The sequence below is a fragment of the Antennarius striatus genome, chromosome 17, assembly GCF_040054535.1.
Source record: "Antennarius striatus isolate MH-2024 chromosome 17, ASM4005453v1, whole genome shotgun sequence".
NCBI classification, from domain to species: Eukaryota; Metazoa; Chordata; class Actinopteri; order Lophiiformes; family Antennariidae; genus Antennarius; species Antennarius striatus.
The window spans coordinates 15,846,916-15,861,188 of NC_090792.1; the positions used below are offsets into that span (position 1 = coordinate 15,846,916).

General features: G+C 40.0%; 2 protein-coding genes across 4 annotated transcripts; one reads left to right on the forward strand and one right to left on the reverse strand.

Moving 5' to 3' along the window:
• Window positions 1–529: 529 nt before the first annotated feature.
• On the forward strand, window positions 530–10,465 carry LOC137610778 (afadin-like). 2 transcript variants are annotated; one of them, XM_068338580.1, is made up of 24 exons: window positions 530–691; window positions 1,232–1,424; window positions 2,020–2,120; window positions 2,195–2,316; window positions 2,416–2,504; window positions 2,599–2,679; window positions 2,774–2,979; window positions 3,063–3,202; window positions 3,796–3,890; window positions 4,751–5,022; window positions 5,117–5,260; window positions 5,513–5,711; window positions 5,785–5,876; window positions 5,963–6,049; window positions 6,877–6,942; window positions 7,019–7,092; window positions 7,217–7,335; window positions 7,417–7,533; window positions 7,620–7,699; window positions 8,172–8,309; window positions 8,624–9,442; window positions 9,956–10,049; window positions 10,143–10,189; window positions 10,326–10,465. In XM_068338580.1, the coding sequence occupies exons 1-23, from the start codon at window positions 596–598 to the stop codon at window positions 10,172–10,174; spliced, it is 3,456 nt and encodes a 1,151-aa protein (XP_068194681.1). In that variant the 5' UTR covers window positions 530–595; the 3' UTR covers window positions 10,175–10,189; window positions 10,326–10,465. The 2 variants fall into 2 exon arrangements, with proteins under 2 accessions (XP_068194681.1, XP_068194682.1); XM_068338581.1 differs by having other exon boundaries at window positions 7,623–7,699.
• Window positions 10,078–13,910, reverse strand: LOC137610781 (dual specificity protein phosphatase 23-like). Of its 2 annotated transcripts, XM_068338586.1 has the most exons (4): window positions 13,678–13,910; window positions 13,299–13,358; window positions 11,415–11,694; window positions 10,078–11,254 (listed from the first exon to the last, which is right to left on the reverse strand). In XM_068338586.1, the coding sequence occupies exons 3-4, from the start codon at window positions 11,682–11,684 to the stop codon at window positions 11,069–11,071; spliced, it is 456 nt and encodes a 151-aa protein (XP_068194687.1). In that variant the 5' UTR covers window positions 11,685–11,694; window positions 13,299–13,358; window positions 13,678–13,910; the 3' UTR covers window positions 10,078–11,068. The 2 variants fall into 2 exon arrangements, with proteins under 2 accessions (XP_068194687.1, XP_068194685.1); XM_068338584.1 differs by lacking the exon at window positions 13,299–13,358.
• Between the last annotated feature and the right edge of the window lie 363 nt (window positions 13,911–14,273).

Sequence of the window (14,273 nt, forward strand, 5' to 3'; positions counted from 1 at the left end):
TATCTAATTAAGGGATGCTGCTGTTGATGCTTTGGTCCCATTGAAAGTTTCCCCAGAAAGCTTCAGAGCAGCCAACAAAAGCTGCCCTACATATGTACGCATAGTGCTGACTGAATGGGAAGAACATAAATTGAAAATCACTGATATGCATGAAAAGTGGGATTCCCTGAAGCATAAACATCCTGTGAAAAGGAGGATGGACGTATCTCATCGTTACCATGACAATGTGTTAGTGCCATGTCAGCATCACATGAGTGGGAATAGGTAAACATTCTGTAGGTGAAGTTGTGCACCACCACTGTGTACCTGGACAGAAAGGCTTATGTGGTGGTGACGGTCTTCAGTGATGGGATTAATTTTCCTGTGACAGACATATGATTAGGAAACTGTTTACTTCACATAACAAAGATCCACTGACCCGTTAAATATGGGCAGGGGGGGTATGGGGGCTTTGGGAGTAGATGTGGGAATGACATGAAGAACTTACTGCACAATGCAGTGAGTTTACAATTGACTGGGAACAACGGTGAAGAAGGACACCAATGCAAACCCATGTTTCTCTGTGTGCAGAAACTCTGAACTTATTTGGTGCAAAATGCCCGAGGGTGAAGAACAACAGAAGTTAGCCACAGTGATCAGACAGTGGAACAAAAACAGACGGGACTTGTGTGAAATCAGCCAACCTGATGAGGTGAGCCGCCCCCAGACATCTGACAGGAAAATGAAAACGGTTTACATTTGGTTTCATTCTCTTCACAAATGTCTTTACAGTAGATGTTGTATAGTTGTATAGTATATTGTGTAGTAGTTATGTAATATCTATGACGAGAATCATTGAACTTTAACTTCACTGTTGCATTTGATTTAGGAATTTCGTGCTAAAATACTGAATTGCTATGCGAGAATTTCCAATGGGTGGGATATTTCTTTTATTCTACTGAATATTTCGTTATTAAAGGTTTTTTTTAGCAAAGAAAACCATTGACTAATTTAATGCAGTCAGACAGACAGACAGATATACTTTAATGATCCCAAACTGGGAAATTTGCAAACATCAGATCATGATTAACATTTCAATCAGTTCCTGGAACATACCCAGATCTGCACCTGGAGAATCTCATTGACATACTTGTTTGAACCACACCCGCCTCCAAACCACTGAGCTCCTGACCCGCTTAAACTTTGACAATAAGTTGAGAGCATTTTCACTTTGGCTTTTCCTTCTTGGCAGAACTTGGAGTTTTATGGCGTGATGCGCTTCTACTTTGAGGACCACGTTGGAGGAACCGTGGCCACAAAATGCGTGCCAGTTTGCAGCAGTTCACCTACTTGCGAGGTCATCGAAACCCTCTGCAAGAAGTTCAGGCCTGACCTGAAGATGCTGACGATGAGTTTTTCTCTGTACGAGGTCCATGGCAATACAGGTAATGAAGATAGTTATGGATAATTATTTAAGTTTATTCTTGTTTCAGCCTCTCATATATCAACATGTCCTTCATCATAGCCTCTTAGCAAAAAGCCTTGACAATTTTATGTCAATGTCGTAATGTAGGTTTTTGGGGTGGTTTTTTTTAGAGCTTTGTGGCATCATCCATGATGTCAGAGGAAAAGATCTTGTAATTGCCCCGATCTCTTAATGGCAAAGAAAAACAAATTCAGTCTCAGGTGATCCAGATCACCTGAGACTGAATCTCTTGTTCTTTGGGCTTTATCAAGCTACTGATATGAAAAGACCTACAACAATAGCAAGTCAATGGTGAAGGTTTTTCACCTGACTTTCCACCAGCGTGTGGGCGAGGTGATGAGGAACGTCTTTTGGATGAAATGATCCATCAGAAAACTGATCATTCAGAATGATTAATCAGGTGTTGAGTAGTGTGACAGAAAAAGCTCCATACATGACTGCACTCTTATTTATGAAATCCCTGTCCAGTTTTAGAGCTACCTCTGAGATGTTAGAGATGTTAAGTTGATTTAATAACATGCTGTGATCATATTTCTGTTTACATGTGTAATAAGAACGTAAACTGGATCCGCATGAGAAGCCTTTGGTCATACAGTTAAACTGGACCCCAGACGACATAGAAGGACGTTTCGTGCTCAAGGCAGAGAGTTTGGAGGTAACCACTGATCTGGTCTGCAGCTTAACGGTCTGTCCGCTCATATTACATTCACATGCTTACTATTTCAACAGATAAAAACTCTAAAAGGAAACTGTCACAAGAAAGAAAAAGGAGGCATGATGCAAAAATTTAAGAGGACACTGTCAGGAACAGATCAGAAGAACGAGAAAAATAAGGATTCAAAGGAGGAGGGGTAAAACGTGTCATTGTTCACGTTGAGATTTTTATTTTCCCAGACTTCAAAGTGATCTAACTGTTAAAGTAACACCCACGTCTTTTAACAAATATGCAGGCTGACTGGAAAGCAGCTGGACGACAGCAGCATCTGTGAGTCCGACTGTGAAATGAAAATGCGTTGTGCAGAAAACACAAAGCAGCAGGGTAAGTTTTATGTAGGACAATATAAATAACCGATTAACATATTTAATCGGCTGCTTCATTTTACACAAAGCTTCATCTTATGATTTCTCTTCAGAAGTAAACGTCATGAGAAGTGTTAACCCACACCTTTCTGATCAACCTGGGTTACCCATCAGGGTTCAGTTCTCTGATAAAAGTGAGTATGCTTTCCCAGTGAGATTTGTTTGCGAGATCTTCTTCCTTCCTCTCATAATATCCTCCTGCCCCCTCCTGGTGTGTTTTTGTTGCAGCTGAGGACGTCTTCCTCTCTGCAGTGATAAACTGCACTTACAGCTCCACCGTTCATTTCAAGCTCTCACCTGCATACATCCTCTATGCTGCGGGACGCTTCGCTCTGCTACGCCATCGCAGCAGAAGCCCAACTCACTTGGGGCAGATGCACGGTGTCACGGTGGTTGCTAACAAAATGGTGGCTATGATGTCAGGGGTCGTCCAGGCAAGTCTGAGAAAATTCTACCTGAACTTATCTGAGTGATAAAGTGACAAACACAGGACTTAACGCTTACTTTGTCGGGGCAGGACGCTGGTGTCGGAGCCCTCACCTTCTGGATGGCCAACTCCTCTGAGTTGCTGAACTTCCTCAAGCATGACCATGACCTCTGTCCCCTCACCCAGCATGCTCAGCTGAATCTGTCCCAACTGGTGCAGAAGACTTACAGGTGGAGGCAGACAGCACCACCCATCACTCACTGAAATTCAGAAATGTAGAATTGCAAAACAAAAGCAAAAAAAGTAGTGCTCTTGAACACTACCCAAAAAGTATATTCTGAAAAGAAATCCCTACAAAATGAAATAGTACAGTTTATTTGACATTTGGATTTGGATTTTGCCATTTATATTTGTAAAGATAAACACATTTAAAACTTTAAATTCTGAACCCTGAACTAATTATCAGAAAAGTCAAATTTTTGGAAAATCAGGTCTTCGAAACTTCTGACAAATCTGTACAAAAGAAAATACATAAATTTGTATATGTGATCTTTAATTATTATAATTTTGGCTTAATCTGGATTATTTTGCATGCAATAAAATGCATTTTATTGTATGCATCAGGTTTTTCAGGAAAAAATATCAAATTTATGAGTTAGGAGTCTCAAAATCCTGAAAGGCTAGGTGTATCAAAAATAAACATGCAGCATTACATATTTATGAAGTCCTGCTATCTGTCTTGTGTTTTTGTGGGAATAATATTAAGCTAAATAGCTAATGACTGTGAGTGTGCAGAATTTAACGCGTGTTTTTTGCCTCCAAGTTCCTTGTCACAGTGTCTACAAAATGAGTTGAGGAAGCATTTGGACACTTTTTTGACTGATCCTGAGCACTATGGCCTGCTGCCAGCTGGCATGGGTAAAGTAAAACTTAAAGTAGCATTCACAATAACACACATATTGTACAGGTGATTTTCTGTAGAGGCCTGTTTTCCCCCAGTAGTAACGTAATATCTTCTGTTGAGTGGTCAAATAAGGATCACCCTCTACAGGTACATCTTTTGATCCAGCACACCTGAATTATGATCGTTGTGCCCCAACTCTGTCAAAGACTATGTCTGAAGACTGAATGCAAGACTGAGCGCCTTCCCATTTTGAAAGTTACCCTAGATGTTTCCAAAAAATCAAACTTCCTATCAAAAGAAAGATTGTGCTAAACAAAGTGAAGCTGAAAGCATTTCATTTCTGGCTCCATTTTTGTCACTGTAAATACAGGTTTAATTGCATTTTCTATCAGTTCCCATAGATATTAACAGCCAACAACTTTGGCTGTTAATGTTGCTAAGCAACAGGCATTGCACTAGAATAAGGGCTGGAAGAGCTGGGGAAATTTTCCATTGACCAGACTCATTTTTATCTCATTTAATAGCAGTGGTGACGAATTACCCAGAATTGAGACACAACACCTCATGATGGATGATCATAATGCTCACCATTAATATGTGATATTTTACATATTGTTGGGTGGATTACTTCCTGAGTGATCAGACAAGTGTCTTATCTTGTAAAGCAAGAAATACATTATTTTTTTAATGTCACTTTTACAGGCTTCACCCCAACTCCAGAAAACATTATGAAATCAGTTTATAAGTATAACATTAATCCCGCTGACATCTCGGTCATGTTGGTAATAATTTAATGCTCCTAAAATGCCACACACACATTAAGACACTTCCCTTCTCCTTAAATGCTGTAAACATTTATTTGTTTCTCCTACAGACGTGGTGCTGAACACCTTGATGAACTCCATGTCCCTTGCACGCCGATGTCGAGTCAACACTAACTTCACCATCCAGGTCTTTTCCAAACTCTTCCATTTCATCAGCGCCTGGCTCTTCAACCGGCTTATGAGCCCAGAGGCGGACACTCTGGGCCTCCGTTCCCACTACTGGGGAGCCGCTCTCCGCCAGAGACTCATGGCCATCGAGGCGTGGGCGGAGAGGCAGGGCCTGGAGCTGGCTGCCAACTGCCACCTTGGGCACATTATCCAGGTCAGTGCTTCTTTCCACCAATACCATGTCAGCTAATGTTCCAAAAATGTTTTGTGCATTTTTGTGCTGAAAAGCTTTCCGTGCTGGTTTCTAGGCAACCACACTACTGACCATGAATAAATACTCCATGAAGCAAGCAGCTGACATCCAGAATACATGTTTCAAGCTGAACTCACTGCAGCTGCAAGCGCTGTTGGCCAACTACTTCTATGCAGCCGATGAACCTCTCATCCCTCCTGTGAGTACTTTGTTAAGGTATCATTCCACGCCTTTCCTGTTTGGGCTTTCTATACTTACTCTAAAAAAGTCCATGCTTACTTTCCACCAGTGATTGCTCCAGTTAGAATATTTTTCATTTTAAAGCTTTCCTACCTCCAGCATGACGAGACAGACTGGGTGCCTCTTTCCCTAAAGCCTTGTCACAGAATGATAAATGTTAATCGATACACGAGAACAACTTTCTCCTGTCTGATGCACATCCTCGCTGCAGGATTTGATCAATGCTGTTGTGACAGCGGCTGAGGCCTCTGCTGATAAACTGATTCAGAGCGACGGATGGGACATCCAGCTGGAGGAGCGCCTCGACCTCCGCCTGCCCTTCCTGCTGCCAGAGGGCGGATACTCCTGTGACACTGTGAGAGGAATCCCTGCGGGGTTCAGGGAATTTTTGGAACCAATTTGCCAGAAAGGTATGGATTGCATCTGAGATAAACACACCTGATATAAGATATTTATTTTTATTGAATGACATCTTTTCTGCAGGTATCTGCTCTCTAACATCCCAGCCAAACTCCAAAGGTGACTGGACTGTGTACTTCAGGAAACCAACACCATCTGCAGACAGTACATTCATCGTAAGCACAAACACAGATTGCAGTGCTCCAGATGTGATGAAAGACAATTTGAAAACATGTATTGAGCTTTTTTTCTTCTTCAACAGGCTACACGCAATGAGCCAGATATTGTGACCATCACACTGAAAAAGCCTCAAAACAGCGGGATGGGTGTCAGCATTATTGCTGCAAAGGTAATGATCCTGATTGCATTTTGACTGGGAATGGCACCCACTGGTATTTCCTGTATACATGTGCACAAAAAGAGAGTAATTTTCTTGGCAGTGAAGATGGCAATCCCATTTTAAGAATATGAAAAGCTTCCATCTATTTGGGGAACATAACACCCACAAGTACAATTTCAGTTTAGTTCACCAAGCCCTGCTTTGTCTTTGCTCTTTGTATCTGGATTGCCCAAAGCAGAGTTAACTACTAAGAGCTGATAGGTTTGGAATTTCCAAAATTGTTTCCTGTAAATCTGCAATGGCAAGTTCTGTCAATTATCGCAGCAACATAACTCTGATCATAACCATTGCCTGGAATAAGGAGAATATTTTCTGTGTTGATAGTGGTAAAGTGGTAAAGATAGTGAAAGATGCTAAAAATGGATTAGAAACTGTTGGGAGACACCTGCGACATTCTTCTGCAAGGATTTGGGACATTTATAGCTCCTGGATCTACATATAAATTTACTAATTGCGAATCTTGAAAAAAAATCTCCATCCCTATTTATCATCATTAAACATTGGTTCATTTTTTAGAGAGGAAATCGGATGTAATGTGATCCCTGCTCAAAATTACATACAGTTTCACACAATTTATCCGTATCCGCACACACATGACATTAAGTCATGTCTACATTATGTGGGTACAACAGCTGATGAGCCAAAAAAGGTTTGCACCACATTCATCAGCATATCCAGGTATCTTCCTCTTATGTGCAGGAACACTGCATGTGAATTACCAATTTCTAAATATCAAATTACAGCATTTATTACCTGGAACTCTTACTTTTCCACAGGGAGCAGGCCAAAGTAACTTTGGGATTTATATCAAATCTATTGTTAAAGGAGGACCAGCCCAAATGGTGAGGTGCAAAATAAATAACAATTTAAAGACACGGGGAAAGATTGAACTGATAGAAACTGTCTCTACTTTTGCAGAATGGAAGGCTATCCACTGGGGATCAGCTGCTGAGGGTGAATGGTCAAAGTCTGGTTGGACTCAGTCAAGAAAGGTAGCCAGAGACAATTTTTCTGTAATCTAGTTGACCAACCACCCTCTATTTCCTTTTCTTAACCATCACTTGACACGGGAAATTAAATGAAGAAATGACCTTTTTAAATTTTGCATTGCCTTAGGGCAGCAGCTATCATGAAGCAGACCGGCCCTGTCATGAGCTTACAGGTTGCAAAGTTTGGAGCGAGCTACCATGGCCTCTGGGCTTTGTTGACTGGATCAACCACAGAACGACATGCAGGTATAATTAGTCAATGGGTTACACCCCTGTTTTTTCACCTTCCTTACTTAACCTGATTAACACCTTTTGTCGGTTGACAAGGTGATGGTAATCATATTAATCCAAACTGGAAGCACGGTGTTGTGGATGGTGGAAAAGGGAAGAACGACCACATGATGAAGAGAAACAAACAATACCAATCCAACCCTAACTTGGCCAGTAGGTGTACTTCTGATGTGATCATTCCCTGACACAATAAATGCCAACAGAACTGCTCTTGAGTGTTCATTTTGTCCTTATTTCAGCAGATTTTGCCCATGGTGAAAAACCTGCTGTGAGAAGGAACAACATGACTGCTTTCTCCAGTGTCAACCACTGTGCTGATGTGAGTCATCAACAGCTAATTCCTTGCCCATTTGTACAATTTTCAGTAACTACAATCTTAAATCGAAATCTCAGATACTGGCAGTCCTCAACCTACAAACACACTTGGTTTTTTAGAGTGTGATCATAAGCTGAGTCGTTATTAAATGAAAACAAGAATCAAGGCAGTCAGAGACTGCAACATCCCATGAAGGGTAGTTCAGGGTACCCTGAAAGTAGTACCTGACAAGTGCATAGCTTTGACCTTCCAGGGTAGGTCAAAGCTATGCACTAGCTCTGATCTGCGGTCTTACTCACACTGTTAATGTTATGATGCTCTGCATGAGTTGTGGTGGAAAACTACAGCAGTGGGACGGCGTGTGGTTACTTGATCTACAAATGTTTATAAATTGAATATTCGTATCTTGAGGACTGTTATTAAAAATATTTTTTTGTCCTATTTTTCTTAACTTTTTCTTTATTTCTTTATTCAGACATTTCACAGGGAATACTCTACTCTTCCAACTCCCAAATCTCTGGACTACAAAAAGTCTGAATCCAGTCAACTACAGCAAACAAAGCTTTCTGTAAAGCCTTTAGAAGGACAAAGCTCCAGCAACCCACTGTTGATGGCAAGTCTATGTAATTCTACAAAGTTTTAGAGTTAACTGAATATCTTAAGTTCCTTTAAAGAGAATAATATTCAACAGAAAGCATTCCTGCTACAATCAAGTGCAATCAAGCCACACCCATCAGAAAAAACTCATTAATCTGCCTACATCCATGCAGATTTGTCATCTTTTTTCTGCTTTACTTTTTTCTATTAATGAACAAGCACTGCAAAACAGATGTTAACACTTTTGTAAAAAAGATTCAAATATATGTACTTCTTCTCACTGTAATGAAAGTATGTTAACGCTCCAGGTCTCTCCCTTTCTCCTTCTAGTGCCAAGCTCTATCACAGGGCAACTTTGGCCTGGAGAGTGGAGACCCCCTGCTGGACAAAAGGCAGAATTCATGGGATCAGCAGGCAAAGCAAACCACAAACCACGACTCTTCTTTCCCAAGTCGTTTAAGTGTTTCTACCCATAACATCTCCCCAGATCATTGTTTTACTTCAAAACAAGAGCAGGGCAGCCGTACAAGTAATGTTGGTGTTTGGAGATCTCCTTTTTCACAGCAGCCAGTTGTGGACGCTGTGAAAAAACAGCCAATACGTATAGACGTCCCTTTGACCAGAGCAATGAAAGTTCAAACAAATCCCCTACTTGCAACCTTCCAGCGTTCAAAGAGTCAGACTCTCAATGGAAATACACCTCAAAACCAGGCTCAGAATTATTCTACTCCTGCAACCAAGATGGTTCCATCACAGCAGCACAGAATCAACAAGTACCAAGATAAACCAGCAGAACCCCAAGTTACCTTCACTCCAGCAAAACATGTCTCTTTCCAAAATCCCCCAAATAAACAGAAGGACAGCTTAGACCCTGCCCAGCAGAGAAACCCTGATCCATGGAGAAGAGAGGTCCAAGAGAGGGTTGAGAAGCAGCGGCAGCTTCATGCTGTGGAGGTCCTTGAGCAGGAGGCGCAAGGGCTCCAGGCAAAAGCAAAATGCACAGCAGAGGAGAGCTACCGGCTCCAAAAATTAAGCCTGGATTTTCAGCTTGAAAAGAGGATGCAAGAGATTCAGCAGAGTCGAGAGAATGAGGAAGAGAAGGATCATAATATGATGCTGACAATACAGGAGTTGAATGCAAGACTGCAGGTGAGGTGTGACAAGCACCAGGCAAAGGGTAAAATAATTAGATTTTACCTTCCTCTTAAATTAAGTCCACAAATGTTTCTAGAACTCCACAGCAACACAGTGAAGAAGATTGGAATTTTCACCAAAATCCAGATCAAAATATTTATTTCAATAGATGTCATGAGTAACGTTGGTAAATTATGGGTAAAACTTACTGTGGTGAAACGTCAGCTTTGAATCTCTTTGGGATCTAATGACCTTTCCATTAGGATGAGGGAGAATAGACAATGAAAAATATTTTATTGGTTGGACTGTTCTTTTAAATGACGGCATGGTGAATGCTACAATATTAATCAAAAAAAACATGTTGATAGTAAATTACATGGTAAAACATAACTTATGGGTTTTACAAAAAGACTACATATAAATTCAAACGTATTTTTTCTATAACTAATGAACATTAAGCATATTTGAAGAAATGAAACTCAAAAAGGCCTTTATAATAAATATTTGATCATTTATTTTCATCTTTAGAACAGCAGAAGCTTTCCTGATCAGACTAAACTGAAAGATATTGTAAAACCAGCACGAACTCAACTCCCCAAAAATGAAGACATGGCAAACCCAGGTAATCATTTATTGCTAACTTAGAATTAAATATTTTTCTGACACTTTCATGAAGGATGTTAACATATAGTTTAACCTTTCTATGATTTGACAGATCTGAGAAAAAGTGCACAGTCAAGCATTTAAGATGGATTCCAGACAGTGAGTTACAACTTAATACAGAAAACAGATGTGTATTATCCCAATGAGCTTCAATTAACCTCAAATAATAATTTAAATAATACTTTAATTTTTCAAAACCATTTAACAGGATTTAATTATCTTTGTTCATTCACAGAAACCAGGAGGACTAAATCAAGAGTCAGCTACTGAAAAGCTTGCATTTAAGAAAACATCAGCATCTCTATTCTGTGGCGCCTAGGGCGTAAATGAAAGTTAAAGGAACACAGAATCTACAATTCTATCATTACCTGACATCCATGTCCATCGCAAATCATCATTTTCGCATTCTCCAAAGTAACTGAAGATGGAAACAAACAACAACAAAGAAAAACTCCCTCTTACTTGTGTGGTGTAAAACTTATCCAGAATCCTTGAGATTGAAAACAGATTCATAAAGATGTTGAAATCCTTTCCTGCTAAAATCTTCATAAAGCCTCACAGCCAAAAGTACACAAAAAACACATGTTCAATTTCTCTGCTGTTTGCCAGAAACTTCTGGTTAGCGAGTTAACACTGAGGTATGTTATGTTGTGCAAAGTTGCAGGATGCTGCAACACTGTTTTGATTTAAAGCTCCAGAAGTGTTTTGTGAAAAAAATAAATAAAATATCTTCCATCAACATGGAGATGATTAGATAATGACTGAACTTGTTTTATATTCACAAACAAACCAATCAAGTGCTAGCAAAATATAAAAAAGGCATCGTGTGCTTTAACAGTCGTATTTGTCTTCATTCAGTCGAGCGCATTGTTTAAACATGAGAGCAATGATGATCCAGAGTAATTAATATATGCCCTCCACTTAGCTTACGCTGATTAACTTCGGCTCCATTTGTTTCCCAAATGGAGCTGCTCTTAACTACTTTGTGCGTTGATAAAACTGCACCACAGCTTTCTCTTGCTCGTGGGTTTCGATGGAGCCTTTTCTCAGTTGGCGGATCTTATTAATGGCGTCAATCCCAGACATCTTCTTTGTCTTCACCAGGAAACAGGCCAGCATGGTTCCTGTTCTTCCGTGACCATGCATGCAGTGAACTCCCACTCCCTGAATAGAAACAACACATTATTCATTCCGTTAATTGAGTTGCTGTTTATTAGACGGGAAAGTTCTTTTTACAATTGTTATGTGATCAATAAACTGCTAGGGTGAAATATGCTAAATATCTGAGTTTTACAATGGACCAGTTAAACATCTGCATACTTACCTCGCCCTTGGCATTGGCCTCTTCCACGATTGAGAGGAATCTATCAATCTGATTTGCAGAAGGAGGAGTGAAGTCTGGTATCTTGATGTGGTGCAGCTTTAACTCTGGGCATGTGTCATAGTAAGGTGGTTTCCTTTCACACAAGCAAACCAGGTGTACGATGCCTTTGTCCAGCAGGTAATGGTATTCAGATGTCATTCTGGGCAGCGCCATTCCAGCCAGTTTTCCAGGTTCAACCCAGGAGAAATTGTGTGGAGGAGTGGAGGCCATCCTGGTCAAACTGAGGAGTCACATAAATACAGTAGTGGTAGTGGTCATCAGGTTTTATCATCTGAAGGATGCCATCAGGCTTTATCATCTAAAGGATCAAGTCTTCTTTAGATATTTTTTTTTTTTTGGAGAGCTTTGCTTTAAGTTATTTTATTAAAGGTGGTGTTTGAGGCCAGTTCCTTAAACAGTCACATATTCTGTCATTATCTTAACTAATAAAGGTCCAATGAGCACACTGCAGTACAGATCACTTCAGCATGCTTTTCTCAGAGCAGAGTTAACTTTGAGTCTTTGATGTGCACTTGTCTCTGGGGAACAGAGTTGTGGGATCTGGAATGTGCAGCCTTGGGCTAAACAAGATGTTCTTAAGTGAAGGAATCCAATATTTTCCATGCGCTTGAAAGAGCCTACAGACAGGAAACCCCAGGCTATGATGAGACAATAAGAGAGCTGGTCAACTGAATGGCAGCATAATTACAAAAATATTTTGACCAGATTGTAAAGGTCCTTGTCCACTAGCAGAAAGCACTTTTTTGGATCCATGGTCCAAAAAGCCTGCATTTGAAAATGAATGACATGCAGAGCAGGACACATCAAGAGGAGTGCTTTCAATGACACAGGCTGCAACAACAGAGCCACTTCAACCCCATACGGTTGACCAATAGTTGTGGCAAGCAATGGTCTATAAAAACTTATCAACAGCGATGACGAGCAGACTCTGTAGTTTTTTTTTTAACTAAAACTGAGCAAATCATCACTAACAGGAGGGGCAGCCTCTGCACATCCAGATGGTTTGAGTTGGTATTTTTAAATGCCAACAAAGAGGTGGAAGCACTTGAATAAGTTTTGCATTAATAACATGTCGTTTCACACACTTTTCATGCATTTTCGTGTGTTTCGGTATATTCTTTTTCACATGCTTTTCATTTTTTGTCCAATTTAGTTGTTCTACATTTAACAAATTTTAATTTTGGCTATTTTATAAATGATTTGGGGACCACGAAAAGGGGGGCCCTCTTTTATGGTCAAGTGTACCTACGCACAAAAAGTACAGAAAAATCTGATATTTCAATTATTACATATAATACGAATATAACCTGTTTGTTTTCAATTCATCACTAATGTTTATATTATTGGCATAGACTTTGTGGGGAAGCATGTTATTCTCTCACAGATACCATTTAAACATGGAACTAATTATCATTCTAATGTTTTATTTCTTCAGGTACATCATGTACTTACATTTGCATAACATACCCTGCATTCATTAAGGCGCACCTATTAAGTATTATTGTATTTGTTCAAGCCAGCAGGTGTTTGCTTTACATATTATTAGCTGTCAGGTTTTTTAAAAAAAAATCATATCTCGTGTGTTAGTCACAGAAGGAACTTTCAATGTGGAAGCAACACTGCAGGGTTTTCCATCATGTGCACCATGCAAAAAAAAAAAAAAAAATCATAATGGTTGTCATGAGTTATGAACTTAATCAAGACACTTACATGTGCATAGATGGTGGTTTAGAAATAGATGCACAGACATGGAACTCAACTTGCCTGAGCGTTGAATAATATAAGTAACATTAGATTTAACATACAGTACATCTAGGTACCCACCTGCGTTGTTTGTATCCGCAAGGGAATAGATGGTTCACTGGTTAGGCCAGAAAACAGCTTCTGTGATTGCATTAGTGCAAATCATCAATAAAAAAAATTAACATTCTTCAGTAATTGAATTTTGCCTACAAGCCATAATAAACCTCTAATAAATACTAGTTGAGGACAGGAGTTCGCAAAATATCCAACCTTAGCTCACTAGCATTAGCTATTCGCGTTCAGCTAGCTGGTTTAGCATTAGCATTCCATAGGTATATCATACAGGCGGCGGCTAATGCTAGCGTTAGCTTCAAGCTCATTAAATGTGTTTTATTAACTGTGGATAACTATAAGTATCCAGTCTAGAAAGGGGAGAAGAAGGGGGGAAAAAACCACTTACTTTTCTTTGTCTCGCTGTGTGGACCGTTAGCGGCGTGTGTTTCTTCGAGGATGCCGAAGGATTGATGGATAATCCAATATATACAGCGATTAATCAATAAACAGGTCTCAACTACGCATATACAACATACTTTGTGTATGCGTAGTTACACAAAGTATGTTGGCTGTGTACAGGTGTGTGTGTGTGTGTGTGTTTATGTGTGTGTGTAATATATTTGTGTGTTTGTGTGTAGTGGACTGCTGACCAGAGTTGACCGTAGAGTCCTCAGCAGACACTCCCATTAGAGTACACACCGCTGTAACACAAGAGCTCTGCTCAACAGGAACACGAAGAAGAACTCTAATCCCCCCCAAGTGTGTTTTATGTCTATCAAACTCCAGTCGTAGATGAAATGGAAAATAAAAACTGTTCTAGATTAAATACAATTTCAACAAGAGCCAATGCAGTCACAGACTGCAACATCCTGCGGCACCCCTGAATTCAAATTTTTACCCTGATGTACTTGCATAGGTCAAAGATCAAAGCTACAGCGCTGACCTACATCCATAGATCAAAGCTACTACGATCTACAGTCAAGTGCAGCCATTAAACTTGTT